Source organism: Homarus americanus, unplaced genomic scaffold (genome assembly GCF_018991925.1).
Source record: "Homarus americanus isolate GMGI-L3 unplaced genomic scaffold, GMGI_Hamer_2.0 scaffold32929, whole genome shotgun sequence".
NCBI classification, from domain to species: Eukaryota; Metazoa; Arthropoda; class Malacostraca; order Decapoda; family Nephropidae; genus Homarus; species Homarus americanus.
In genome coordinates, this window is record NW_024737097.1 from 20,468,397 (window position 1) to 20,495,730 (window position 27,334).

Here is a 27,334-nt window from a genome sequence, read left to right on the forward strand (position 1 = left end):
AACACTTACTTATATTAGTCAGAGAGGCTTGTAGGGCCTCTTTGTCAAACCCCTCAAAGTCCATATAAGTCCATATCCTCACTATAATTATCACTATCACTGACTTGGGCCGGCTGTGGTGGGTGGCGGGTGAAGAACTCAGTAATGTTTTGATGACTGGGCGACCTTGTGCGCACCCTGGTCGCTCCGCTTACACAACATGGCAGATGGCGGGAGGTTTGGATCCAAAAATGGCGCGGCTCGCCAGCCGCTCTCCGCGTAAAGGGGTACACACACCGCGGAATGTGAGCATCCCGAGTTCCGGCAGGGTACCGCGTAAACGTGGAAATGCGGAATGTGGGACCGCGTAAAGTGAGGGTTGACTGTACATAAATGAATTACAAAATTAAAAATGTCACATTGTACTGACTTGCAACCAGCTTGGTGGTCCTGACAGGGTCTTCAACCTTGTCTGGAGGTTCTTGTAAACTAATTTTTGGCACTTCCTGGTATTGATATTGATATTGAAACAGTTTATTTAACCAGAAGAACACAGATACAGAGTCGATTCTTTGATGATTTGAGATGGTACAACAGCATGATGGTTGAGAGAAGGGGTATCGCATTTGATGATGGATTGCATGACCTAACACAATGTATACCCACAGAGAGTGACCTCACTTTACCTGGAGACCTGACAACGACACCCAACGTGAGTCAGGGCTCCGATTAGTGATGTGTCACTATCCAGCAATTACTATGGAAGAATATGCTAAGTGTAAAGGAGGTTCTATGAATATCAATATCGCGAATGTACAACAACTGGTTGATGTAATTAAAAAATAAGGTATTGATATATATATATATATATATATATATATATATATATATATATATATATATATATATATATATATATATATATATATATATATATATATATATATATATATATATATATATATATATATATACACACATTTGTAACGTATATGTGTATTTATATTTTTTTTGTTCATTAAACAACATTAATTCAAACATTGTGTTTTTCCTTTGCCTTTTATTGGACGTGTTCATAGTGCTCAAAATATCTAAGACGTAGGATGAGCGGCAGCCATGGTCTGAGTTGGTTATCCGAGATGGGCCGAGTTGGTATGTAATGGTCCGAGTTGGAGTGCAACCGCCATGTTTTTTCACTTGTCCATGTTCATTTGAGAAAAAATTAAAATAAAAATGTTCTGAAATTCAAATGCTCATGAAAATGCATGAATTTATGGAAAAATGGACTTCTTTAACACTTACTGTATTTTACTCTATAAAAACTATGCATGTGGCTTAGGAATAGAGAAAATATATAAAACTATAAAATAAGAAAAATGAAGAGCATGGGTGAGTATGTGTGGGAAATGAACGTGTGTGGAGGTGGTGGGCTGTAACTGTGTTGCCACACTCTCCCTCCCCCAATGTGATGCCATGGCATTAAACATAGAGTGGCAGCCACACGTCTGTGAGTCAGCTGGTTGATTGCTTGGCTGAACTGAGTTACATCGCCCAGAGGATGGTTTGGGAAAAGAGCTATTTTTGGTACGTAAAACATGTACTATTGTATTTTATGATATGCTATGTATCAATTATATTGTCTATTATAACATTTTTTTTTATGTATGCAATTTGAAATTAGGTTAACCTTCTGCTCACAAAATCAATTAACTCTGAACTATTATCATTAACGTGGATTTTGCCCATTGTAAAACAGATGGTCGTAAATAGGGGGATACCTGTATATTTAATAAAACTGCTTGTTCCACTGTATAATCACTCTGTTTCAATATGTAAGTGACTGAAAATTAAAAAGAAAAGCAGCTTAAAAATGGACTACAAATCCACAATATGGAAATTTTATTTATGCAATATGTATGGGTCTCAAATCAACTTTGCCTTCCATCTATAATTTCTGAAATGTAGACAAAGAATTTTTTATAAAGACATCACCATTAATGTTTCCCATACATATAAGTTGCATCTGAGTACTGTTTCTATTCAAACTCACTAAATGACAAATAGTAACAAAGTATGAGGGATTGCTCTTTAAAAAACATATCAACACCATAACAAAAAGCTAATAAAAAAATTTACCTAGTATTATCTATGGAATATTCTTAATAGTACAGTGATGCTGCACTCCTTACAGGATCATATGATTTATTTCTTTAAGAAAAGTATGAGGCAATCTGATCATATTCTTGTTAGAGAATTGCTATCTTTCTTTCTCTATCCACAAAGATATTTCCAATACAGTACAGTATTTAAAGCAGGGTAGCAAATGCAAAACTCCCATAAACACTTCAGTCACTACACCCAACATTCACAAAAAAATAACTTTTTTTGCTGAAAATTTTTCTTAATTCCTTATCACAAAAAAAATTGTTAAGAGTTTGCACTCTAAAGGGATAAGTTAGTGGTGATTTATACGAGTCACAGAATATATTTTTCAGATAGAAAGGCATTGTTAATATGACCTTGATGAACTTAACATAGTACCTGATTTATGATAGAACAAGTACAATGACAGGTATAAAGACCTTTATGTAATAACCACAAACCCATCCAACTGAGTTTTAGAAAATGCACCAACTGGTGCATTTTCCATATCACTAAACACTCTTCCACAAGATGATCTAGTTCAATGGTCAATTTCCATAACAAATTCTTTCAATGCATTTTAAGAGTGGCCAAAAAAGAAAAATATATTTACAACAGTTTTGAGACACAGTGAACATGGATCATCTACAAGTGCAAATATTTCTCCACAAGTACAAATGGACAGCCTACACTATGAGTCAAAGTTTAATTTCTCTGTTTATAAAAATGTTAACAGTTTTTGTTTCCACTGCTGATATTCAAAACTTACTTATCAGCATTTCAAATAATGTAGTGTTGAGCATTGAGAAACAAATAACAAAATGCCCAAAGAAAAAAAATACGGTAATTCAGACAGCTATCATTGCATCCCTTGTCTCAAAAATAGAGCATGTACAATTCTTTCTACATATACCATATTAAACTGACATTTAGACTATCCAACTGCAGTAGTACATTTTGGGCATTAGTGTAACAAAGGATGGACTAAAAATTATCAAACTAACAACATACACCATAAATATATCAAATTTACTGCAGTATTCTATATCAAGTTATTAAGTTTCAAGATTTAATTAGTCCATCACCAAGACCATGAGTATCCACACACTAGTTAGGCTAAATATTGACCATTCATTAAACATGATTTGTCTCTTAGGTTATTTACAATACTGTATAATCTTTTGCTATTCTTATGAACAGACAAACTGACATCATGGATGACCCATAATTAGTCAATAATAAAAACATGAAAAGTTAAATTAATGTTCATAGAATCATGGATAGCCACAGTCTTGGAGTAAAGACTTGTTCAAACTCCTTTATTCAACATAAGGGTAGAGCAACTACAAATTAACAGCCAAGACAATAGGGAACAGATACTAGTACGGTAGTTGTTGACTATCTCTTCAGAATATTGTCAATGGTGTGTGCTCTAAACATCGGAAACACCAACCATAGATGTAACTTCACCATAATGAATAGCATTACATCTTCTGGTCATTAGTTCCATTTATATAAGTCCTTTTGTGATGACAAAAAATAAAGAGTTTACACCAGCCAGCCTTGCTTATCTCTGTGCATTAATGTGTACATTATTTGCAATTATCTGTCTAGGCTGGGACTGCTGATGATGATGATGTTGTTGTTGCACCATCATAGATGGAGGCTGAGAGATGGGCACTTGGAATTGTGGTGCCTGGAACTGTGGTGCCTGGAACTGTGGTGCTTGAAACTGTGGTGCTTGAAATTGTGGTGGTGGTGAAAATCCTCCTGCAAACACAATTTATCATATAGAAAAACACGTTGATATAAAAAAACTTTAAACAATCACACTAAATAAAATTCAAATATATAAGACTGGAAACTATTATGTCACTGTATGCTATACATCAAAGTTTTGTACTGTTACTGTATTCAAATATGGACGTGCACTAATATGCATGAATATCTCCACCACGTCCAAATTCGGAGAAATTTGAAACCAGAAATATGTACAGTAGACCATTCCCACTTGCAGGTTTACGATTCGTGATTTTGACGATTCGCGGTAAGCAGCTGGTGGCTCGGGTGGCTAGCATGCGAGCCTTCTCCCGCAGCGCAACGAGTCACCCACGGCTTCTCAGCTTGCTCTGTTTGCCCTCAACCAGTGCCTGAGACCTAGTATCCAGTGTCATACCCTCAAAACTTTCGTGTTTCTTTGTGAAAATGACCCCGAAAAGGCTGTCTAGTGTCAGAGCTAGTGATGCTAGTGGAGTGAAACACAAAAGGCAAAAGTCAGTTATGACCCTGGCAAAGAAAATTTAATTATTAGACAAGATAAAAGAGGGGGTGAGAGCTGCAGCGGTTGGTCGGTTATTTGGTGTGAACGAATACACAGTGCGGTACATAACAAAGAATGAACAAGCAATTCGTGATTCTGTTCAAGCGAGTGCTCCTGAAAGTGCTAAAGTGGTGAAGGGGCTAGTGTGGCTACTGAACCAACTTTTAGTGCCAGTAAAGGTTGGTTCAAGAATTTTAAGAAAAGATTCTCTCTCCATGATGTGAAGCTGACTGGGGAGGCCGCATCAGCTGACCACACAGCTGCAGATGCATTTCCCGCCAAGTTAAAGAAAATAATATAAGAGAAAGGCTATAGACCAGAGCAAGTGTTTAATGCCAATGAATCCGGTTTATATTGGAAAAAAAATGCCTGGTAGAACGTATATAAACAAGCAGGAGAAACGTGCCCCTGGGTTCAAGGCAGCCAAGGACAGAGTGACACTAATCTCCAGTGGCAGTGCAGCTGGCCACATGATCAAACTTGGCTTGCTTTACCACTCAGTAAACTCTAGGGCTTTAAAGGGAAAAAACAAGAACCTTTTGCCATTTTTTTGGCAGTTAAACAAAAAGGCATGGGCAACTGTGCAAGCATTCCTGGATTGGGTCCATAAATGCTTTGTCCCAGAAGTGGGAAAAATACCTTGCTTCCAAGAAGAGGGAATTCAAGGTGTTATTATTGATAAACAATGCACCAAGCCACCCAGTATCTTTACAGTTTAGCTATCCAGGAGTAGAGGTGGTGCTCCTACCCCCTAACACCACTGCTTTTATTCAGCCTCTAGATCAGGGTGTAATACAGTACGCATCTTCACGGCATATTACACTTGACACTCTTTTGGTTGTATCCATAATGCCATAGACGCAAACCCTGACCTTGATGATAGCAAGTGTTGGAAGGAGCACAGCATTGTGGGCTGCATTACCAACATCAGTGAATGCTTGTTGGCAAACCTTATGGCCTGAGTGTGTGAATAACTTACAGGGATTTCCACCCATAGTAAAGGATGTGAATGACATTATGAGTGTTGCATGTCAATTGGGTGATGAGGGGTTTGTGGACACGGTTGCTGAACATGTGGAAAAGCTGGTTGATTGACACGGAGAGGAACTGACAGAAGAGGATTTGGAAGAGTTGATAAAAAGTACCGAGGAAAATGAAAAAGAAGAAATTGTGAAATTGCAACAAGAATGTTGGGGCTTGAACAATTTTGGTGAACTGTTTCAACATGTGGAGGTGGGAACTGATTTCATTGTTGACCACGACCCTTCCATGGAACGGAGCCTTAAGATTGTCCAAGGAATCAACCAGATATTGTTTCCCGACCAAGAAATGTTTAAAAACTTCAAAGCAAAGAAGAAACAACTACCAATCACGATGTTTTTCAAGAAAGAACCAGCTGCTACCGCTGCCGCTCCACCCACCTCCCGCCTCTCCACCACCCGCCTCTCCACCAACCACCACTGCATCACCCTTATCCAACGGTGATTCTGATGATCCCCCTATGCTTCAGTAACCAGGTGTCTCCCTATGTACAGTGTACCGTATTTTGCGGCATAGAAGACGCACTTTTTATTACAAAATTACAAAAATATACCTTGAAAATTACCATGCATGTTCCACGACGCTAGTTGTAGCAGAGGTGTTCTTAGGGTCAACTGAAATCAGCCCCTTACAAAGACTGTTACTTCATTTCAGTACTTAGCAATTACAAGTATTCTCTATACAGTACTATAAAACAATTGATTTAACTAATAGTGTTGATATACTGCAAAAAATTTGATTATTTATTTACTCAGTCGGTAAAAAGTACAAAATAAACGGCTGCAGCTACACAACCCTTGCTGCTGTGCGGTTTATTTACTAATGGCAGTGGTCGGCAGTGCCATCTATTGAGGAATTGCGAAAGGTTGTCTGCTGGTCTCAAAATGAAGGAATTTTTGTTTCTTCACACCATAAATTTTAATTCAACTGATTTTTACTGAGTTGCTTTTTTACTTTTAATTTTGTTTTTTAAATAAAGATTTTTTTTTTCTTTAGATGTTGATATACATGTTTACATTTGCTTACCTTCTACTGTTGGAAAATATTCCCATCGTTGTCATACCGACAAAAACAAGAGAAAGAATGTAAACACTACAGCCCGTTAGACGCGGAGGTAATCTGGTGTAGAAAATGAGTGCTGTATTAATGATTTCCACTTCTTATACAGATTTTTTTTTAAATTGATGAAAATGACGATTGATATGCAGTTCTAAGTGATGATATTCAAAGACGTGTGTGTACTTGTGCCAAAAGGGCTGTATATCAAGCAATGGTTTCACTGGTGTTGGTTGATAAGTACAAAAAGTTTTTTTCTAGAATTACATTTCCAAAATCAGGATGCGTCTTCCAAGCCGAAAAATACGGTACACCACTTCATCAAGCTCCAAACTTTCACATATGAAAGTAAGTAGTATTGGTGACATAGGTTTCTCATATACAGTATAGGTATACAATAGTGCATTATGGTACCATATTTTATGGCATATTAGATGCATGGCCCTATAAGATGCACCCCCCATTTTAGCAAGGAGTATTTAGGAAAAAACTTTTGTGTGTACAGTAAACCCTCAATAACTTGGCATATATGGGGCTCTTACCTTGCGGAGTTATCCCAAATTCCGACTTACCGGGGCACTTTTCCCTTTCTACAAAAATACAACAATAAAAATTATCAACCCATATATGTGCAGTACATGTAATTATTAAATGTAAAAAGTAACACTTATCAACACTGCAGGCGAAGAATGAAGCATTGTAGTAGGAGACACAGATACTGTACATGGTAGATGACACAGAGGCATGGTAGGTGACACAGAGGCATGGTAGGTGACACAGAGGCATGGTAGGTGATGCAGGTAGCCAGATATGCCGAGATTTTCCCAGATAATTTTATACTGTATATCTCAGCATTTCCCGAGTTATACTAATACATTGTGGAGACCGGTGGTAGAAGCGGTACCGTTCTTGCCTCGCAAGCGAGATGTCACGGGTTTGATTCCCGGGCAGGTGGAAGTTGTTTGGACTTACTGCCTAGCTCCCATTAGTCCCTGTTCACCTAGCAGTAAAGTAGGTACCTGTTGTAAGTCAAAAGTTGCGAATTCGTATTCAGGGAGTTGTTGGAGCTTCCAATAACTTGATGACATAAACCACTGACTCTTCAGGCTTCTCCGCCCTTGACTCTTCAGGCTTCAGCGCCCTTAACTCATGAGACATAAAGGCAAGCATGAACTTAGCATGCTTCCCTGTAGGGCGCTGTAAACGTTTCTGTGCTTCACCTTACACAAGGATGTAGGGGAGTGCCCAATAAATAATAATAAAAAAAAAGAAACATACATTCCGTGACCACAACCATGCCGAGTTATATGAAATTCCGAGTTATCGAATGCCGAGTAATCAAGGGTTCACTGTAGTTTCCTCCTGTATCCTTAATTTTCTTAAAACAATATAGACAGTACCAGTAAATGTGAGGAATAAATAAAAATAATACCAATAAAATAAGTTACAACAAAAAATACTATTGCCAAACCAGTAAATAAAAGCCAAATGAAAGTTTAACACAAGTCGTTATTTGCATATACCTGTACTGTACATCTGTACTCCCTGTTTCCCATAGTAACAGCAACGCTACCTCCGTCGATACCTTGGCAACGCTCCCCAACCAACACTAACCGCCCAGCCGTCATCCCACTCCCCGACTAAGCCAGCTAACTTGTGTGCAAAGAGTTGTGTATTCCCTTTATGTGTTTGCCCTTAGGACAATTATATCTTTTACTTTTTGCACAATATGTACTGTATGTAGGATGGTGTGTGCATGTACATCAGTAAAAATAAATTAAGAAAGTTATGCATATCTACCCGAAAATGCGAGTTGAAAAACAACAGCTTGGCCCAGTAGCCCGGTCACAGAGATGAGTCTAACCTGGCTACAATGCCACCAGCGATGTTAACAGATGTAAATGTGAAAAGAAAGTTATCTGTAAATCTTCATTTGTATCAGGTATTTGTAGATTTAAAAATAAATGTTGCAGTTATGGCATTAATAGATTGTAATGCTTGTAAAAGTTCAGAAATAGTTACTGCTCAGCTACCTTTGAAGAGTTGGGTGTCTGCCGTACGGATATTAATTATCTCAGGTTATCAGCATCAGTCAGTACAGAATAGTTATAGATCGACCTTTTATATTTACAATAATATTTTTTTAATTCATTAAAAAAATAATCACGTGTTTAATTAATCCTTAAGCCCAAAGTTAGGGTATGAAATGCTATATGTATGTTGTGTTATCAAGAGAAACAATCAAGACCCTGCAATTGTGTGTAAATGAGGCAGAAAGACAGATCAGCAACCTGGGACTTGGTCACAATATTCGTGATGCCATATAGCAGCAGGGTCTACCATTAGACAACACATTATGATTCCAATATCTTCCCAGGCAGTAGTACCTCCCTGTTTGATAGCTGCCTACTACTGTACCTACCTAATGAGAATACTTACTTTATAACATTTTACACACCCATATGTACTGAAGCACACCCCAACACTCATACTTTACATTACTGATTGGCTGACTACAAGTGTTGTTTGCTTGCCAAATCATAACAATACCAATTACATAGACTTGGTAATATACGATAATAACGTACAGTCATGGTCAAAGTAATTATCCACCCCTCCTACTACCATGCCAGCATGCTCAAGGCCTTTCTACATAACAGGTTACAAGAGGGTTGGGGAGGTATTGATGGAGGGAGAGCTAAGGGTCCAAGTCAAGGGCCACATATGTAGTGAGAGTGACTGCGGTCTTAGAATTATCCTTAACACCTGAAGGTGTTAAGGTTGTTGGAGGTAGGTTGATGTTGAAGGCCTTAATGACCCTGGCAATTGATAGGCCCAAAGTGAAAACAACCAATCAACCAACGAGGAGGGTGGGATGTCCGGGGAGATGTCATATGGACTTTACTTTCTCTTAGTTAGTATGCTTTTACTTTAGATTTTGGGGAGGGATAGAAGTGAGCTTTTGGCAGGTAATGTGTCATTGGGGTTTATAAGACATCTGGCTTCTGTGAGGGAAAGTCCCCAATATGACAACATAAAAGAAGAGGGGTGTGGCTTGCTCACCACCAGTAACACTAAACGAGGCTGTTACTTGACCACTTTCACCTCTCACCACTACCGTTTTCGGAAAAAAATATTAATTGAAGAAAAAATTAAGAATGAATTGTTAATTGATCACTTACACCTCTCACTACTTCTGGCCTTGATAAAAAAAGAAGAAGACGTAAATCATTGGATAGTACAGGTATGTAGCCAGTCCACCCTGTAATATGTTCATTTCAGTTGTGAAAATCAATGCAGGGTGTACAGGTGGTAATGACAATGGTGATTGGCAAGGCGCGGGAAAATTATCAGTTTGCTCGCAGCTGACAACAATGTGTTCAAAATTGCAAGGGAGGTTGGGGTGACCGTGAGATGTTGGTTAACCCACCGAATCTGGGAACTTGTGAAACCACATTTAGTAATTTTGATGGTTTGCTGGCATTTGATATATTAAAATGGTTAATTTTGGGTGTGTGATGTAAACAAAACATATTTGAACTCTTAATTCATATAAATTACCGTATATAATTTTAGGCCAGGGAGACCATGAATGACAGGCGTGGAGGACATTGGGAGGCTATCGAGATTCTATATGACCCGTGTTGGTAATATTAAAAATAAACGTGACTCATATCAACATTATTATAAATATTTAATTACCATTGCTGAAAAACTGAACTACAACCTGACAGAATGATAAATATGGAAATGGATGGCACATTATAATTTTAAAATAAGGGTCCTCATATATTAATCTTTCAAGCATGTAAACCTAAGATAATATAGTGAAGAAATTACATCAATCCTTCCCTTTCTTCTTTCATGAATTTCCCTGCTTTCTTCAATTCCATCCCTCTATGATGAGTAACTTGCATCACATACCATCCTCTCACACCCTCCGCCCCACCCCACAATAAACCCCATGTGACTTAACGCGCAGAAAGGAACCGGCCAGGCACAGTGGTTAGGTGGTGGAGTTGATGAATAGTTTTGACTGCGAGTGTACATAGCAAGTGTCGTTGTGATCACTGCAATATACTGTACAGTTATATGCTCAGGGTTAAAAATAAAACATACAGTGTCGCCGGGAGTATACAGTATACAGGGGGTCCCCAAGTTACAAACATCTGACTTACGAACACCTTCCAATACGAACGAGATCCCATAAGGTAAATTATTTTAAGAATCCGACATAGATACAACTAGTTCGTAGTATTAACGTACAAGAATTAGTTTGCGTGGCATAGTGGCGAAGCGGAGCGGCGGGTGGGGAGTAATGCATCAACCAGCCACGCGCCTTCAGGGAGTGTCAATACTCCTTACACTCACCTCAGTAATGTGTGTGATCAAGTGCACTGCTGTTTTTTGCTAATTAACTCCATTTTTCTGCCTTCATCATGGCTCCCAAATGCAAACCTGATCCAAGTGATAGTAGTGTATCCAAGAAAAGGAAAACAATTACAATGAAAGAGAAAGTTTATGTAATTAAACGTTCTGAAAAAGGAAAAACACCCTTAATCATTGGTAAGATGTTGGGCTTCAGTTGGTCAACGATCGGAAAGTTTTTTAAAGACAAACACAAAATTCCTCAAATGTGATAACAAAACAATGAAGTGGATTGATAATTGAAATGGAAGGATTATTAGTGATATGGTTGGAAGATCAGCCAGCCTCAGGTTTCAAAGTAAGTGTTAAACTTTAATTTTAATTTTCTTTACTGTATTTTATCATTCATTTTTTTTTCTTTTCTCTAAATTAAGTGATTCAATACATATACAGTCTGCGCGGAATGTTAAGTCGCGATAGGGCCGACGAACTAAGTTCTCGCAAAAATAAGATCATATGTTGTGAAGCCTGTCCTGGGATGCAAGATGTCAAAACGCTTGGTTTGTTGGCAAGTGCTGACATTTGGCAACTGAGAACACGTCACGGCTTGTAGTCAGTGCGCCTCTGCCAGCTGTGAGGGGAATATTTATTGTGCGGGTTCCTGCGCCATGTGGCCATGTTTTGTCTAGTTTAAGGTGCATTAACCCGACATAGTGGCCATCAGAGATGTCCAGGAGGGTTACTACAAGAGACGATATTGCAGCAGTGATTGCATTGTACAAAGCGAACCATGAACTGAGAGAAATATCGGCTCAGACTGGTGTGGCATTACGAGTTGTTCAAAATCTTGTCAAATGTTTCCGTGACCTTGGAGAGGACGAGTTACCAGCTCCATTACCTAAGTCTGGTAGGCCTAAATTATTGTCTCCACGGACACTTAAGGTTATTTCTCAACAAGTTCGGTGCAATCCCTCACGTGAAGTGAAAGAGAGAAACCCCCGTCTTTTGAGTCACGTCTCGTTACGTTGTGTTCAACAAGCCCTGCACGATGACCTGGGATTTAAGAGCTTTCGTGCCCGCCATAAACCTCTGTTGACAAAGAGATAGAAGGAAAATAGAGAGAAATTTTGCAAGAAATATGAAGTGTGGGATTTAGAGACATGGAGGAGTGTATTATGGTCGGATGAGGCTACGTTTTCTGTGACTGGGAGTAATGGAGGGAGGGTGTACCGCCCCCCCCCACTCAGATGCACACCTCCCACAGTACACTGTAAAGACTGTTAAGCACCCTGCCTCGCTTATGGTTTGGGCTTCCTTTACGTATTATGGTGTTGGTGAACTAGTAATCCTCCCTAAGAACCAGATAATGAATTAGTACAACTATCTTGAACTGCTCAGTGATTTCTTACCTGAATCATTTGATAAAGCTAAGGCAAGCCTTTTCATGCAGGACGGTGCCCCATGCCACACTGCTAAAAGTGTCATACAGTGGCTCAAAGACTGTGAGGTACCTTTCTTTAATGACTGGCCTGGCAGTAGCCCAGATCTTAACCCAATAGAAAATTTGTGGTCCATTGTTAAGCGTCATCTGCGCGACGCTGGCACATCATCAATCCCGAAGCTAGAGGCAGCCATCAAGGATACCTGGGCTAACTTGCCACCTGACCTCTTGCAAAACCTTGCTGACAGTGTTCCTCAAAGGCTAAAAGACTGTCTGAAGCGCAGAGGAAACACTACAAAGTATTAATTGAAGTGGTAAGTGTTACTTGACTTTATTTATATAACATAATCGTAAATATCAATATTTTTTCAGCACACGATCTAACATTCCGCGCAGACTGTATATATAAAGGCTTAGGCTATGATATAGTGCACATAGAATATGTGTTCCGACTTCAGAACGTCCTCAGGAACCCCCTGTATTGTACAATACGAAGAAGGCAACAGCGCAAAGAGTAGTTAACGTGTGGGGCTGTCAGATGAGTGCCATTCCCATGGTGACAGACCAAGGCCATGCCCAAGAAGCCCCTATATTGGCTTGCCAATGCTCAGCAAATGCAATTTTCATGTTTTCCATCACTTTTTGACCATTCTCAGCGGATTTCTGAAAAAAATATACCGTATATCTCGGCCTAAAAGGCTACGGGGTGTATAAGATGACCCCCAAAATTTCCATTTAAAAAGTAGGTTTTGAGCTCTATTCGCTGTATAAGACTACCCCAAATGTGACACTTACCATTGGGAGCTTACTGACTCAATAGTCCTTTACCAACCATTCCACTGACCAGTGCTGTTTACACATCCTTGGTTATTTAAAATAAGGCCAATTCACCTCAAGTAATGGCATCAAATGTTACTGGCTGGTGTAGTGTAAACACTAGTGACATCAGTTAAGCGTCTGTTATTTAACTGGAACTAATGTCGGTGTCGAGTAAAATTTTTCCATTTACTTGAAATAGATTTACCGATTTATTTGTTTATTTATTCATATATAATATACTGTAATATATTAAACACACTGCAAGTATTTTCTTTAATTTATAAACTTGCTTCGCGAGACGATCAGTGGTGGGACTGTTTGGGGATGGATTACATGACCTGATGTGAGGTCACCTTATACAATGTACGCACATAGGGCGACGTCACTTCCACAACAATTTAAATAATTAGTTACTTAATACACAAAGGCAGAACATACCATACAGAAAACTCAGAGTAGACAACAATGACCCTAAATGGATAAATAATTATTTAAAGAATATTATTGGACAAAGGAAGGCTATACCCGGTAGGTGAAGTATACCTGATACATTTATGGTTGCATCATCATTAAGGATCAAACTCCGAATCAGATGCCGTGACTTCGGCTTCTTCATTTTCATCCTAAATTTAGCATGAAGAAAACTACCACTGCCGGTAGTTTTTTAAGAATTATCGTAGTCATTTACTGAATATTCTTTGTAAAAAAATAAATTTTAAATTAATTAATTATAGGAGATAAGTATTATGATCAGTAAATATACCGATATGCATTACTGGCCACTTCGGACACAAAGACAGGCTAAAAATAGCCCTATCTCCCCTTCTTACAGCGGCCAATGGGAAGCGTCTTGGTAATTAAATTTTGTTTGTTTATTTTTATTGTTTGTATAATTTATCATGTTATATCAAAGTAATATTACTAAAAGTTGTGTAGGTAGTAGGTAGTAGGCAGCGACCAAACAGGGAGGTACTACCGCCTGGGAAGATATTGAAAGCATAATGTACAGTGGGGTATGCTATAACGAACGTAATTGGTTCCAGAACCTCGTTCGTTATAGCATTCGTTCGTTATAGGATTAATCCGTTCCAGGCCCCCAAATACAACCACTTAACACTGAAAAAATTCTGTGGAAAATGTAAAAAATGCGGTACTTTATCTTACCTTAGTGTTGTTCAGCATGCAGGACAGGAGGCAGAGGGGGAGGGGGGGAGGAGAGAATTATGGAGAAGAGGTGGAAGGAGAGGAGTCATCCTTCCTAGCCCTCTTTGGCGACTGTCTCACAGGCAGTTTGTCTGTAGGTTCTTTTGTTACCTTTGTAAAGAAGGAATCCAGGGTTGGCTGCTTCAACCTTAATTTCTGGACCTTCCAAAAGTAGTTCATAACACTGTCATTAAACACACTGATGGCCTTTTGCACAGAACCAACATCAGGATGATAATCCTCAGCAAGCTTGGACAGTTTGCTCCAGCAAAGGAGCGCATCCTTGAGATCTTTGGCTGGAATAATGCAGCTTTCCTCCTTGTCGTCCTCCTCCTCCCCTGACTCCTCAGAAGTTAAGCTCCGCTTCAGTGTCTCATTTTCCTCTTTGAGAAGCTCAAGCAGCTCCTCAGTGGACAATTCCTTACTGTGCTCTTCCACCAACTCCTCAACATCATCATCATTCACTTCCAGGCCCATGGAATTGCCCAGACACACAATTTCATGAACAACAGCCTCTTCTTCTAACTCTTCGAAGCCTTCAAAGTCTCTTTGAAGGACACATTCAGGCCACAATGGCCTCCAAGCAGCACAAAGACACCTTACAGTAACCTCTTTCCAGGCTGAGGTAATTAAAAATACAGCGACTGCTATATTGACGTGACTCTTCCAAAATTCCTTCAAGCTAACATCACTGGAAGAAGTGGACGCAAAACATTTTCTAAACAGTGCCTTTGTGTACAACTTCTTAAAGTTAGAAATTACCTGTTGATCCATGGGCTGGATGAGAGGTGTTGTGTTGGGTGGCAAGAAGTGCACAGTGATGAAGTTCAACTCCTCTGGCAATTCAACCATCAAATTAGGAGGGTGGGCTGGTGCATTGTCCATCACCAACAAAGCTTTCAGTGGAAGATTATCCTCCCTGAGGTATTCCCGAACACTGGGTCCAAACACTACAATCACCCACTCAGAGAATAAATTCCTGGTCACCCAAGCCTTTGGGATTCACCGCCACATAACACCAAGGCGGGTCTTCCTAATTTTTTTGAAAGCTCTGGGGTTTTCTGCGTGGTACACAAGGAGTGGCTTTATTTTGCAGTCACCAGAAGCATTAGCACAAAGAAGGAGGGTAAGCCTGTCTTTCATTGGCTTATGGCCAGGGACAGACGTTTCCTCCTTGGTAATGTATGTACGGCGAGGCATTTTTTTTCCAAAAAAGTCCAGCTTCATCACAGGTGAATACCTGCTGAGAAACAAAGCCTCCCTCTTTAATAATATTCAAAAAAATTTCATGGTGTTCCTTAGCTGCTTCCTTATCTGCACTAGCAGCATCACCATGTCTCACAACACTATGTATTTTATTTCTCCTTCTGAAACCAGTAAACCACCCCTTGGTACCCCTAAACACTGGCACATCACTATCACTTGCACTGGGAGTCTTGGCTTTAAGGTCCTCAAACAATTGTCTGGCCTTCTCACAAATTATAGCTTCACTAATGCTATCACCTGCCATTTCTTTCTCCTTTATCCACAACAAGAGTAAATTTTCCATCTCCTCAATCACATTACACCTTGCTTTGCTAAGTCTAGAGATTCCCTTAGCCACTTGCACTGTTTTTAATTCCTCTTTATTCTTTAAAATCGTACATATAGTAGTAGATTTAGCCATCCCATACTCATCACTAAGTTTCGCAATGCTTGTTCCATCCTCACGTTTCTTTATGATTTCTTTCTTAGTTTCAAGAGTAATGAGCTTTCTCACTCGCTTTGGACGATTCATTGTCACAATTGTACACTTGTATCACAAAATATTTATACAAATAACTCTATTTCCACATCAAAAGACGAAATTTCAACAATAACAGTGGTGCACTGGCTACACAATGAGACAAAGATGGCGCCTGACGCTCTTGTTGTGGGTCGCGGTACAACAATATTCATGCGCCAGGCGAAATAGTCCCGTATTCATCCGCGTTCGTTGTAGGAGTTGCGTTTGTTACAGCATTCTCAATTTTATAGGTAAAACCGTTCGTTATAGGAATATTCGTAGTAGGATCCGTTCGTTATAGCATACCCCACTGTATTGTCTAATGGTAGACCCTGTTTCCATATGGCATCACAAAAATTGTGACCAAATCCCAGGTTGCTGATCTGACTTTCTGCCTCATTTACACACAATTGCAGTTTCAATTGCTTCTCTTACTTTGACAACACAACATATATATAGTACAGTGAACCCTCACTTTACGCGGTTAATTCAACCCACAGGGTACAGCGGAAAGTGAGAAACGCGTAAAGTGAACAACATAACATATGGGATTAATTGAAATAGAGACCGGGCCGACCCCCAAACTCCACTTTTTCAGACACAATACCTACGTTGTAGTAAAAATAACTTCTTAATTTTATGATGGTATGCACACACAATTAATAATTAAGAGCAATATCAATAATATTAGGTTTTTTAACACTTACATTAGTAGAAAAGATGGCTGGGCACACGAGGATGGGAGGTTGGTTCCGAGGTAGAGGGCAGATTATTGGCCCTCACCTATATCACTTGTATCAATTGTATCACTATCCACCACAGAGGCTTGCAGGGCCTCTTTGTCAAACCCCTCAAAGTCCATATAAGTCCATATCCTCACTATCATTATCACTATCACTGACTTGGGCCGGCTGTGGTGGGTAGCGGGTGAAGAACTCGGTAATGTTTTGATGACTGGGCGACCTTGTGCGCACCCTGCTCGCGCCGCTCTCCGCGTAAAGGGGTACACGCACCGCGGAATGTGAGCATTCCGGCTTCTGCAGGGTACCGCGTAAACGTGGAAACGCGGAATGTGGGATCGCGTAAAGCGAGGGTTGACTGTATATTGTTTCTCACTTCTGATCTTTTTTTTCATTTTTTTATTTATTTATGATTTTTTATTATTACAGTACTACAGTATTTTATTTTAAGTTTTTATTTTTTTTTATAAATTTTATTTACTATGAATTATTATTATTATTATTACATTTTCACCCCCCAGACCCCGATGCGGGTCAGTGACTTGTGCCCGGGTGGGCTAATCCCTGTTAAAAAAAAACGATAATACAGTAATGCTATGATTGTGTTATACGTATATTTATTTGTGGAATTATTATTCCGATAATTATTTGTAAAACCTACGTGGTCTCCCAAGGTAAAGCTTGACGACAGTCTGCGTGGGTGTGTCTCTGAGAACTTCTTATGAAGAGTAATGCAAGTAAAATAGTCTAACTGAATTATTTATGGGAAATATGCATTATGATCAGTAAAGATATGCATTATTGGCCAACTCGGACACAAAGGCAAGCGGGAAAATGACCCCTAAAAGTGTTTTGTGACACCAAGCACTGGATGAAAAAAAAAAAAAAACACTTTCCCTTTTTTGTTTCGTCACTGGCAAATGACGGGCAGTGCGTGATGATAGCTGCGTTTATTACCGGGGTATGTTGTTATTTTACGGTATGTTAGACAGGTTTATAATACATTTTCATTATTTTAATATACTACTGGTAATCTTATTTTTAATCTGGCTTCCCAAACGTAAGATTCAGTATAAAGTAATTAGTGGTAGGACCATGTGAGTGTTTTACGATGTTCTCCATCACCACGCTTGACACGCTAAACCACAATAAATAGAAGGTAAGAATTTTATACCTGGTATTTAAGACGACCCCTAATTTTGGGCTGATTTTTTTAAGGTTCAAATTCCGTCTTATAGGCCGAGATATACGGTAAATATACAGTGGGGTTTGCTATAATGAATGGATTCTACTACGAATATTCCTATAACGAACGGTTTTACCTATAAAATTGAGAATGCTATAACGAACGAAACTCCTACAACGATTTTTTTTTTTAATAATTTATTGGGTTTTTTTATTACAAGTAATAATGATATTCTTTATTTCAGGGGTTTAGATGCATATTTATGCACTTTTTTACAATTTTTACAATTTTATATTATATTTTTCAGTGTTAAGTGGTTGTATTTGGGGGCCTGGAACGGATTAATCCTATAACGAACGAATGCTATAACGAACAAGGTTCTAGAACCAATTAGATTCGTTATAGCATACCCCACTGTAGTTTGGCCGGTGTGCCATTTAATTACTGCATAATATATTATGGCGACGTAAGGGTTACAAAACGCTAAGCCTGGGTAAGGTTGGAAAAACAGCTACGAATACTTTGAGAGCTTGACAAAAAAGCTCTATGATGTTGACTAAATGTAGTTATCATTGGTTATCGGCAAATCCTTTAAAGTAAAAGAGATTAGAAAATAGAAGATTATTATACATTCTTAAAGTGCAGAAGTACAGTCCAGGACAAACATTCTCACTACGGTCAAGGGTGGATGGTGGTAAGTCCACCCACCCTTACTGGATGACGGGTCCGCTGTCCAGTCATCACCTCCATCCATCCCTCCTTCCCTACACACACACACAAACAAGCACCCTCGCAGTCCGACAGTTGAGCTCTGATATTTCCACTTCTCAATTAGGACTAGGGAAAGTTGTCAATGTTTTGTTAATAAATTCACGAAACAATTTACTCAAGTTTTATATTATTTAACATACAGTAATAGGTTACATCATTATTAAATAATCATGACCCAGTACAGTGTGTCTCTTGGTGGCTCGGGTTCGCAATAATATCAGAATTTTCCAACCTGTATTGTCCCTCAGCATGGTAGCCAGAAAACTAATCACGAATGTGAGGAATAATATGGTTCATAAGAGAATGCTTTATCACCCTCCGTGACAATAGTCTTATCATAGGGCCTACGATCTACTGCATGTAACCTTGGCTTGATCCCTACAATGGATGACAATTAATATAAAAGTGTGACACAACAAGAAGTAGGTCACAACACCGATTGATTAGCGTTTGATGCAAAAATAAGATAAAAGTAGCATGACCATATTTTATTATTAGTTATACTCATATAGGTAACCATGAATGTTGCCTACTTAATATTATATACAGTACAGTCAACCCTCGCTTTACGCGGTCCCACTTTACGCGTTTCCACGTTTACGCGGTACCCTGCCGAAACCGGAATGCTCACTTTCCGCGGTGTGTGTACCCTTTTACGCGGAGAGTGGCGCGAGCAGGGTGCGCACAAGGTCGCCCAGTCATCAAAACATTACCGAGTTCTTCACCCGCCACCCACCACAGCCGGCCCAAGTCAGTGATAGTGATAATGATAGTGAGTATATGGACTTATATGGACTTTGAGGGGTTTGACAAAGATGCCCTGCAAGCCTCTGTGGTGGATAGTGATACAATTGATACAAGTGATACAGGTGAGGGCCAATAATCTGCCCTCTGCCTCGGAACCAACCTCCCATCCCCGTGTGCCCAGCCATCTTTTCTACTAATGTAAGTGTTAAAAAACCTAATATTATTGATATTTCTCTTAATTATTAATTGTGTGCATACCATCATAAAATTAAGAAGTTATTTTTACTACAACGTAGGTATTGTGTCTGAAAAAGTGGAGTTTGGGGGTCGGCCCGGTCTCTATTTCAATTAATCCCATATGTTATGTTGTTCACTTTACGCGTTTCTCACTTTACGAGTGCCGCCATGGGTTGAATTAACCGTGTAAAGTGAGGGTTCACTGTACACTCAATATTGGCAGTGTCATTGTCAGTGAGAAAGACAAAGATTTTTGGCAACGAGTGATATATACAGTACAGATGCGAAGGTTTTCCAGAGCACTTCTCATGGCCAAATTCATTGCTGCAGATGCAATAATACAAGGAATGATGTTTGCAATATGTTATGTCAGGCAGATCATTGTAATTACCGTAAGTGATAGTGCAGTAGTTTGACCATAAAGAGCAGCAAATAAGATAAAGGGGTTCACAAAAACTTTATATCTCTATATTATGCACAATTTACTGTCCTTTATACAGTATATTATCTATCAATAAACATTAACTAATTGTTACTCGTTACGCTTGCAGGTATGACAGGTCTACCACATTTGACGAGGCCCGTTCTGGACACGTGACCTACAATGTCTGGGGCTGGGTTTCACATCACGGCATGGGCGTTGTGTTCCAGATTGAGCGAAGGTTTACAGCAAGAAAAAACATCGAGCTGCTCGAGGGGTGTTTCCTGCCATCCCTCAGTGATGGGGATTACCCTTTCCCACCTGGGCCCATTTTATTTGTCCAAGACCGTTACCCTATAAACACTGCCCACATCATTCAACAGTGGTTTGCGAGGCAGAACAACCTAGAGCTCCTAAAATGGCCCAACAAGAGAGCAGATATAAATGTTATAGAGCACATGTGGGCATACATGGTCAACAAGTGGGAAATGGAAGAGGAATGGCCCAGCAGTCAATTTATGGTGCACATTAATAGACAATGGGAATACTACAGGGCTGGTGCGTGACCTTGTGGCATCCATGCCGAACAAGCTACAGGGCGTCATTGAATAGCCGGGCGGTTGGACTGGCTACTGATAGAATAATTTTGCTGACAATATGTGTTATACACAATTTATGTACTGTAATCAAAAGAACAGATTGTTTGAATCATTGTTCTATATTTTAACTCTAAATTTATATACAGTACTTGTACAAAGATATTGAGTGAACTGTATATAATATTAAGTAGGCAACATTCATGGTTACCTATACGAGTATAACTAATAATAAAATATGGTCATGCTACTTTTATCTTATTTTTGCATCAAACGCTAATCAATCGGTGTTGTGACCTACTTCTTGTTGTGTCACACTTTTATATTAATTGTGTTGCTCATAAGTCAGTCATCCACTGTAGGGATCAAGCCAAGGTTACATGCAGTAGACCGTAGGCCCTATGATAAGACTATTATCACGGAGGGTGACAAAGCATTCTCTCATGAACCATATTATTCCTCACATTCGTGATTAGTTTTTTGGCTACCATTCTGAGGGACAATACAGCTTGGAAGATTCTGATATTGTTGCAAACCCCAACCACCAAGACACACTCTGTACTGTGTCATGATTATTTAATAATGATGTAACCTATTACTGTATGTTAAATAATATAAAACTTGAGTAAATTGTTTTGTGAATTTATTAACAAAACAATGACAACTTTCCCTAGTCCTTATTGAGAAATGAAAATATCAGAGCTCAATTGTCGGACTGCGAGGGTGCTTGTTTGTGTGTGTGTGTGTGTGTGTGTGTGTGTGTGTGTGTGTGTGTGTGTGTAGGGAAGGAGGGATGGGTGGAGGTGATGACTGGACAGCGGACCCGTTTAGTTTAGTTTAACAAATTTATTGACAAAGCTTGTAGTACAGTTTGCCTATTCTGAGTAATTCAGTCAGGTTTTAACACTGAGGGTGGTATCACTTCTCACTGCCACGCAGGACAGAGGTTCATACACAAAGAAATATAACATATTCATTATCAGCTATATGCTGTATAGAGGTCAGATTCATGTGGGTAATGTCACTGTTCACTGCCATGCAGGACAGAGGTTCGTACACAAAGAAATGCATCATATTCATTGACACTGTACAGAGGTCAGATTCATGTGGGTAATGTCACTGTTCACTGCCATGCAGGACAGAGGTCCGTACACAAAGAAATGCATCATATTCATTGACACTATATATAGGTCAGATTCATGTGGGTAATGTCACTGTTCACTGCCATGCAGGACAGAGGTCCATACACAAAGAAATGCATCATATTTATTAGTCCAGTAAGGGTGGGCAGACTTTGCACTATCCACCTTCACCATAGCGAGAACTTTCGTCCGGGACTGTACATGTGTAGTGGTGAAGGTAAAGTGATGTAAAGTTGATGTCACTGATTATGTACTACAGTATATGGTATTAGTCACAGTAAATGCACTGAAAGAGATGGAAGAGGGCGGACATGAGAAGGACGAAAAGCTAATTAAAGTGAAATTCACAGACTTACCTGATGGAGATGTGGAAAGTTTATCTTGAGTAGACATCTTGGAGAAGGCAGCTAAAGCATCTGGGAAGGCTGGGGGTGTAGCAGGTGTGTTGGCTGGAGTGCACAGCTGCAGGAACAACCACAAGTTTTGTTGTAATATTAAACGATACTGTGTTCTCTTGCTGTGGGAACACAGCTCTCAAACACCCTACAAGTTTTTTAATTTTATTTATACAAATGCAGTGCTGCACACAAGGTACTTGACAAGTCAGTTGTTCATAGAATATGAAATTATAACTATAAAAAAAAAATAATAATAATAATAATACAGGTAATAATTATATACAGTTCGTAATAATAATATTACTGTATTAATAATAACAATAAGGGTGTTTGTTGTTAGCAGTAATACATGTACAGAACAGGACTGTATCTCACTTCAATGTCCAGTCTTGGACAAATGTGAGAAAGCTGTTATCCAGTGTGGCCCTTCCAAACAACTAAATTTTTTCCAAGGAATACGGTTGCCTTGTGCACTAACAATGGACAATAAAGGTCATAAAGTAACAAAGAACAGACAGGCTGCTCGAACAGCCTGTAAGCTGATAAGTGGTGAAATGATAAAAAAATAATTAATATAGATACCACAACACTATTAGCAATACAGTACTGTAATAAAAGAGGTACTGTATCTCCCATTTCTGTTTCAGTCACTTTCTCTTCCTCCATGCCTCCCTTACCACTGCCTGCCTCACAAGAGGTCATAGCTCACGGTTGAAGAAGCCACAAGTCCAGAAAACTGTGAGGGTGAGCTTTTTCAGGGGTGAGAATTGTGAACTTGTGGAACAATTTGCCAGAGAGTGTAGTGAAGGTACCGAGTGTGAGCTGTTTCAAGACCAGACTTGATCAACACTGGAGCAGGTTCAGATACATTCAGGAGCCAGTGCATAACTGAGATATGACAGACCGTCCAAGCGGCCAACGAGCCGATCAGTGGCAAAGAGGATAACAATAAAGTAAAAAGTATAAGAGGAAATACTGATGGTACTGCACTGTAGTATACAAACATACTGAAAAACATATCAACACAGATACTAGATCATGACATGAGACAACAACCCTTTATACATACTGTATTTGTTAAATTTCAAACCCTTTGCTTCAATACATCATTTAACATCTGTGTAAACACCACAACTTAGTGCACACTAATGAAGGTGTGCATTGACCATCTAAGGTCATGGGAAACAGAATGTCTAGCAGTGTACATCATATCCCCTTGCTTCATCCTGTGACTCACTCCCATACATGAAACAGGTCTATATTATGTCAGCCCTATCTAGCCATGAGATCAGTACAGGAGTACAGTACAGGAGTATTTCAATTTACTTAAGAGACACATTCCTGGAAAAAAAAATTGTAAATATGCCGTTTTTCCCCTAAACGTAAACATACAATACAAAATTTTAAGCAATTGTTTGTGAAGAGCAATTTCTATGATTGGAGGGGGGGGGGGAGAGAATAGCCCACCCTGGCACAGGACATTGCCTGTTAAAGTACCTGTACAGTGCAATGTGATATCACTGTCAGATTCCTCCTCCTGATGTGTTGGCCCCATGAAAAAACACTCACAGCAACTGGTGGCACATCCATGGTCGCAATCAAGATTATTGGGTGAGACAGCACTTTCAAATTCCTCCTCCTGTTGTGTGGGGCCTGAGTTGTGGTCATTGCCATGTTCTTGTTGGTTTGTGTGTGACAGAAGCATAGATTCATCAATTTCTTCCTCCATATTAACATAATTGAAGTACAGTAATCAGTTATAAATTTTTTCCTCTTATTTGGTGGTCTGTTAGCCATACTTTTAAATCAATATACATACAGTAGCACCTCCATATGACCTACTGTATTATCTGTTTATGTACTGTATTGTATATATAAAAGCACAAAAATGTTACCCCACACTAGCCTGGTATTGTACTACTGTACTGTACACTGCTTACTGTCTGTGTTCAGCACAGGATGCTTTCAAATGCCTCTCAAATTCTTCCAATGCTACAAAAAATAAAAATAAAATTTCTGCAAAAGCAGGGTTTTTGTTCATATATCAAAGCGATGGAACAAAATACAAAAAATGTATTCGTGAATTTTCATAATTAGAAGCAATACTGTACTGTACTCACATACAGGTCTTTGTAGTGTACAGCAGTGGTTCCCAACCTTTTTTGGCTGCAACCTTAAATTTTCCAACAATATGGTGTTGTGACCCTCAGGCATATAATATATTATATAGCTTGAATGTGAAGCAAAATTTTGTGCTTTAAATTCGAGACTATTCACTGCATTATGTGATGATATGGGAGCTGATCATAAACAGCTCCTATTGCATGCCGATGTACATTGGTTATCGAGGGGAAAATTCCTGTCAAGAGTATTTGAGCTACGAAACGAGTTTGCCGAGTTTCTTCAAGACAAAAAACCAAATTAGTCACAATTGTTCTGAGATGTGGATATGCTAGCCAAGCTGGCTTATTTGGCTGATATCTTTGCCATCTTTAATGATCTCAACACCACCATGCGGGGAAGGATGGCTTCGTGTTTTACAATGGCAGACAAGATCGACAGACTAAATACGAAAGCTAGAAGCATGGAAGAGTCGAGTGTTAAGAGATTGTTATGTCATGTTTCACCAATTAGCAGCAGTCATCGCCGATGCAGGCGAAGACCTTAATGTTACATCTATGAATTGTCATCAGAGAACACTTGACGAATTTGGCAGAACGTTTTCAGCATTACTTTCCAGCAGAAGAAAATCCACGGAAAGGGAATGGATGGATCCGAAATCCGTTTATGCCAATGAGAGATGACTTAAGTGTCACTATGGAGGATAAATTGTTGGAGCTGGCTGCTGACGAAGGATTGAAGATGAGTTTCAAAATTACAACATCACTTGGTTCCTTGTGGATAAAAGTGAAAGCAGAATATCCTGAGCTTACTGAAATTGCTCTGAAAACTCTTCTCCCATTTCCTTCAACATACCTCTGCGAGACTGGCTTCTCAACCATGAGTGTTATTAAGACAAAGTACAGGCATAGTATTCATTCTCCATTGCGCGTGGCACTGTCCTCAATTGAACCACGATTGGATAAGCTGACAAAGAAGCAGGCTCACCTTTCACATTAGTAAAGGTTAAGGTTTTAACATGCCTATTATTGTGTTAATAAAATAATCATCAACTTCATATTTTAGTATTACAACATATTTTCAAAATTGTTATGTCTTCAATTTAATGTTGCCTATTCCTTTCAATCTTTGTTTTAACGTCTTTATGCATTAGGGGTTTAAAATAACTAAAATATATAATTTTTTTAACCTACTTTATTCATTATAATTTTTCATTTTATTACTTATATATACATATGTTTATAATATCTTTGGTAGAAGGCTTTGCTAGTTTGATTTTTTAATATTTTTTATTTATATTGTAATACATTATTGTATTACTTGTTTACAAAAAAAAAAAATGTGTCAACTTTTATTATACAGTATTCATTATATTTTTCCGGTATAAATTAATAATACTACGAATGTTCAAATAATATTTTCTCAGATAGTAAGCAAATGATAATATGGCACAAATATGGTACCGGTCCCTGGTACATTGGAAAAAAAACCTGCCGGTCCGCCACACCAGATAGTTTGAGAAGCACTGCCCTAAGAGACCTCTGCCTGCTGGAAATATGTCGACGAAGCCACCATTGGGATCAGTGTGAAACACTCGGCTCCTGACTACACCGCCCTCCAGAATATATTGAACAATCTCCAAAAGTGGGCCACCAACAACCATGTTGCCATAAACCATACCAAGACCATGGTTGTACACATCAACCTCTCCTCTGACCTTGTCCCATCTCCCTCCATTACTTCGGGCCCCAACACACTGCAGGTTGTAGACTCCACCAAGCTCCTCAGCATCACTATAGATAACAAAGTAAATTGGAAAACACACGTCAACACAATTGTCAAATCCTCCAGTTTTCACCTCCACCGACTCAAGTCCCTCAGAGTTCCTGCGCCCGAGCTCCTCGGTACTAACTCAACATTCATACTTCCCAAGCTCACCTATGCCTCCCCTGCCTGGTCTTCCTCCCTAGATGCCACACAATGGGAACACCTAGAAAAATGCAGAAGAGGGCATGCAAGATCATTCTCTCCCCTCCTACTCCACATATCAAGAAGCGCTCAACACACTGACATTCTCAGCTCTCTCTGATCATCACTGTAACCTCATCTGCAAATTTGGTGAGTAGCTTCTGCACCATCCTGGACACCGGCTCCTACTTCCACCCGAGATTCCTCGTCTGCGAATTGCTGTTCGACACCACAACAGCATCCAGCCCATACGAGCAAGTACAGATTGCTATAACAACAGCCCAGTCCCAACCATTGTAAAAATTATTAACAACTCATAATTATCCAGTGTATGTATTCAATCCCAGCCGATCTTACCTTTTTGCACTGTCACTATGTTGAAATGCCCTGTAGTATAACTTTCTCCCCACCTTGTTATTATACATCATATTTGTGTCACTTACTGTATGTTACTTGTATATTATTTAAAGGTAGTAGGCAGCTACCAAACAGGGAGGTACTACTGCCTGGGAAGATATTGGAAGTATAATGTGTTGTCTAATGGTAGACCCTGCTGCCATAAGACATTACGAAAATTGTGACCTAGTCCCAGGTTGCTGATCTGACTCTCTGCCTCATTTACACACAATTGCAGGGTCTTAATTGTTTCTCTTACTTTGACAACACAACATATATCGTTTCTCACTATTGATTTTGTTTTTGTATCTCTTTATGGTTCTCTAATATTATCATTATTACAGTGTTGTTGTTGTTGTTGTTGTTATTATCATTATTTTATTTTTAATTGTTTATTTTTTATTATAAATTTTATTTGCTATGAATAATTATGATTATTACAGTATTATTATTAAATTCCCCCCGGCTCTGATATGG

General features: G+C 39.1%; 1 protein-coding gene across 2 annotated transcripts in view; it reads right to left on the minus strand.

Annotated features, from left to right (window-relative positions):
* Window positions 1-27,334, minus strand: part of LOC121873308 (UBA-like domain-containing protein 2-B) — a 138,342-nt gene that overhangs the window by 16,373 nt on the left and 94,635 nt on the right. The window contains exons 4-5 of one of the 2 annotated variants that reach the window (XM_042376812.1): window positions 22,331-22,436; window positions 1,583-3,891 (exon numbers count right to left, since the gene is read on the minus strand). In XM_042376812.1, coding sequence (XP_042232746.1) covers window positions 3,689-3,891; window positions 22,331-22,436 — 309 coding nt within the window. In that variant the 3' untranslated portion in view covers window positions 1,583-3,688. Of the gene's footprint in view, window positions 1-1,582; window positions 3,892-22,330; window positions 22,437-27,334 lie in introns of those variants that run through there. The other variant, XM_042376813.1, reaches the window with a different exon arrangement.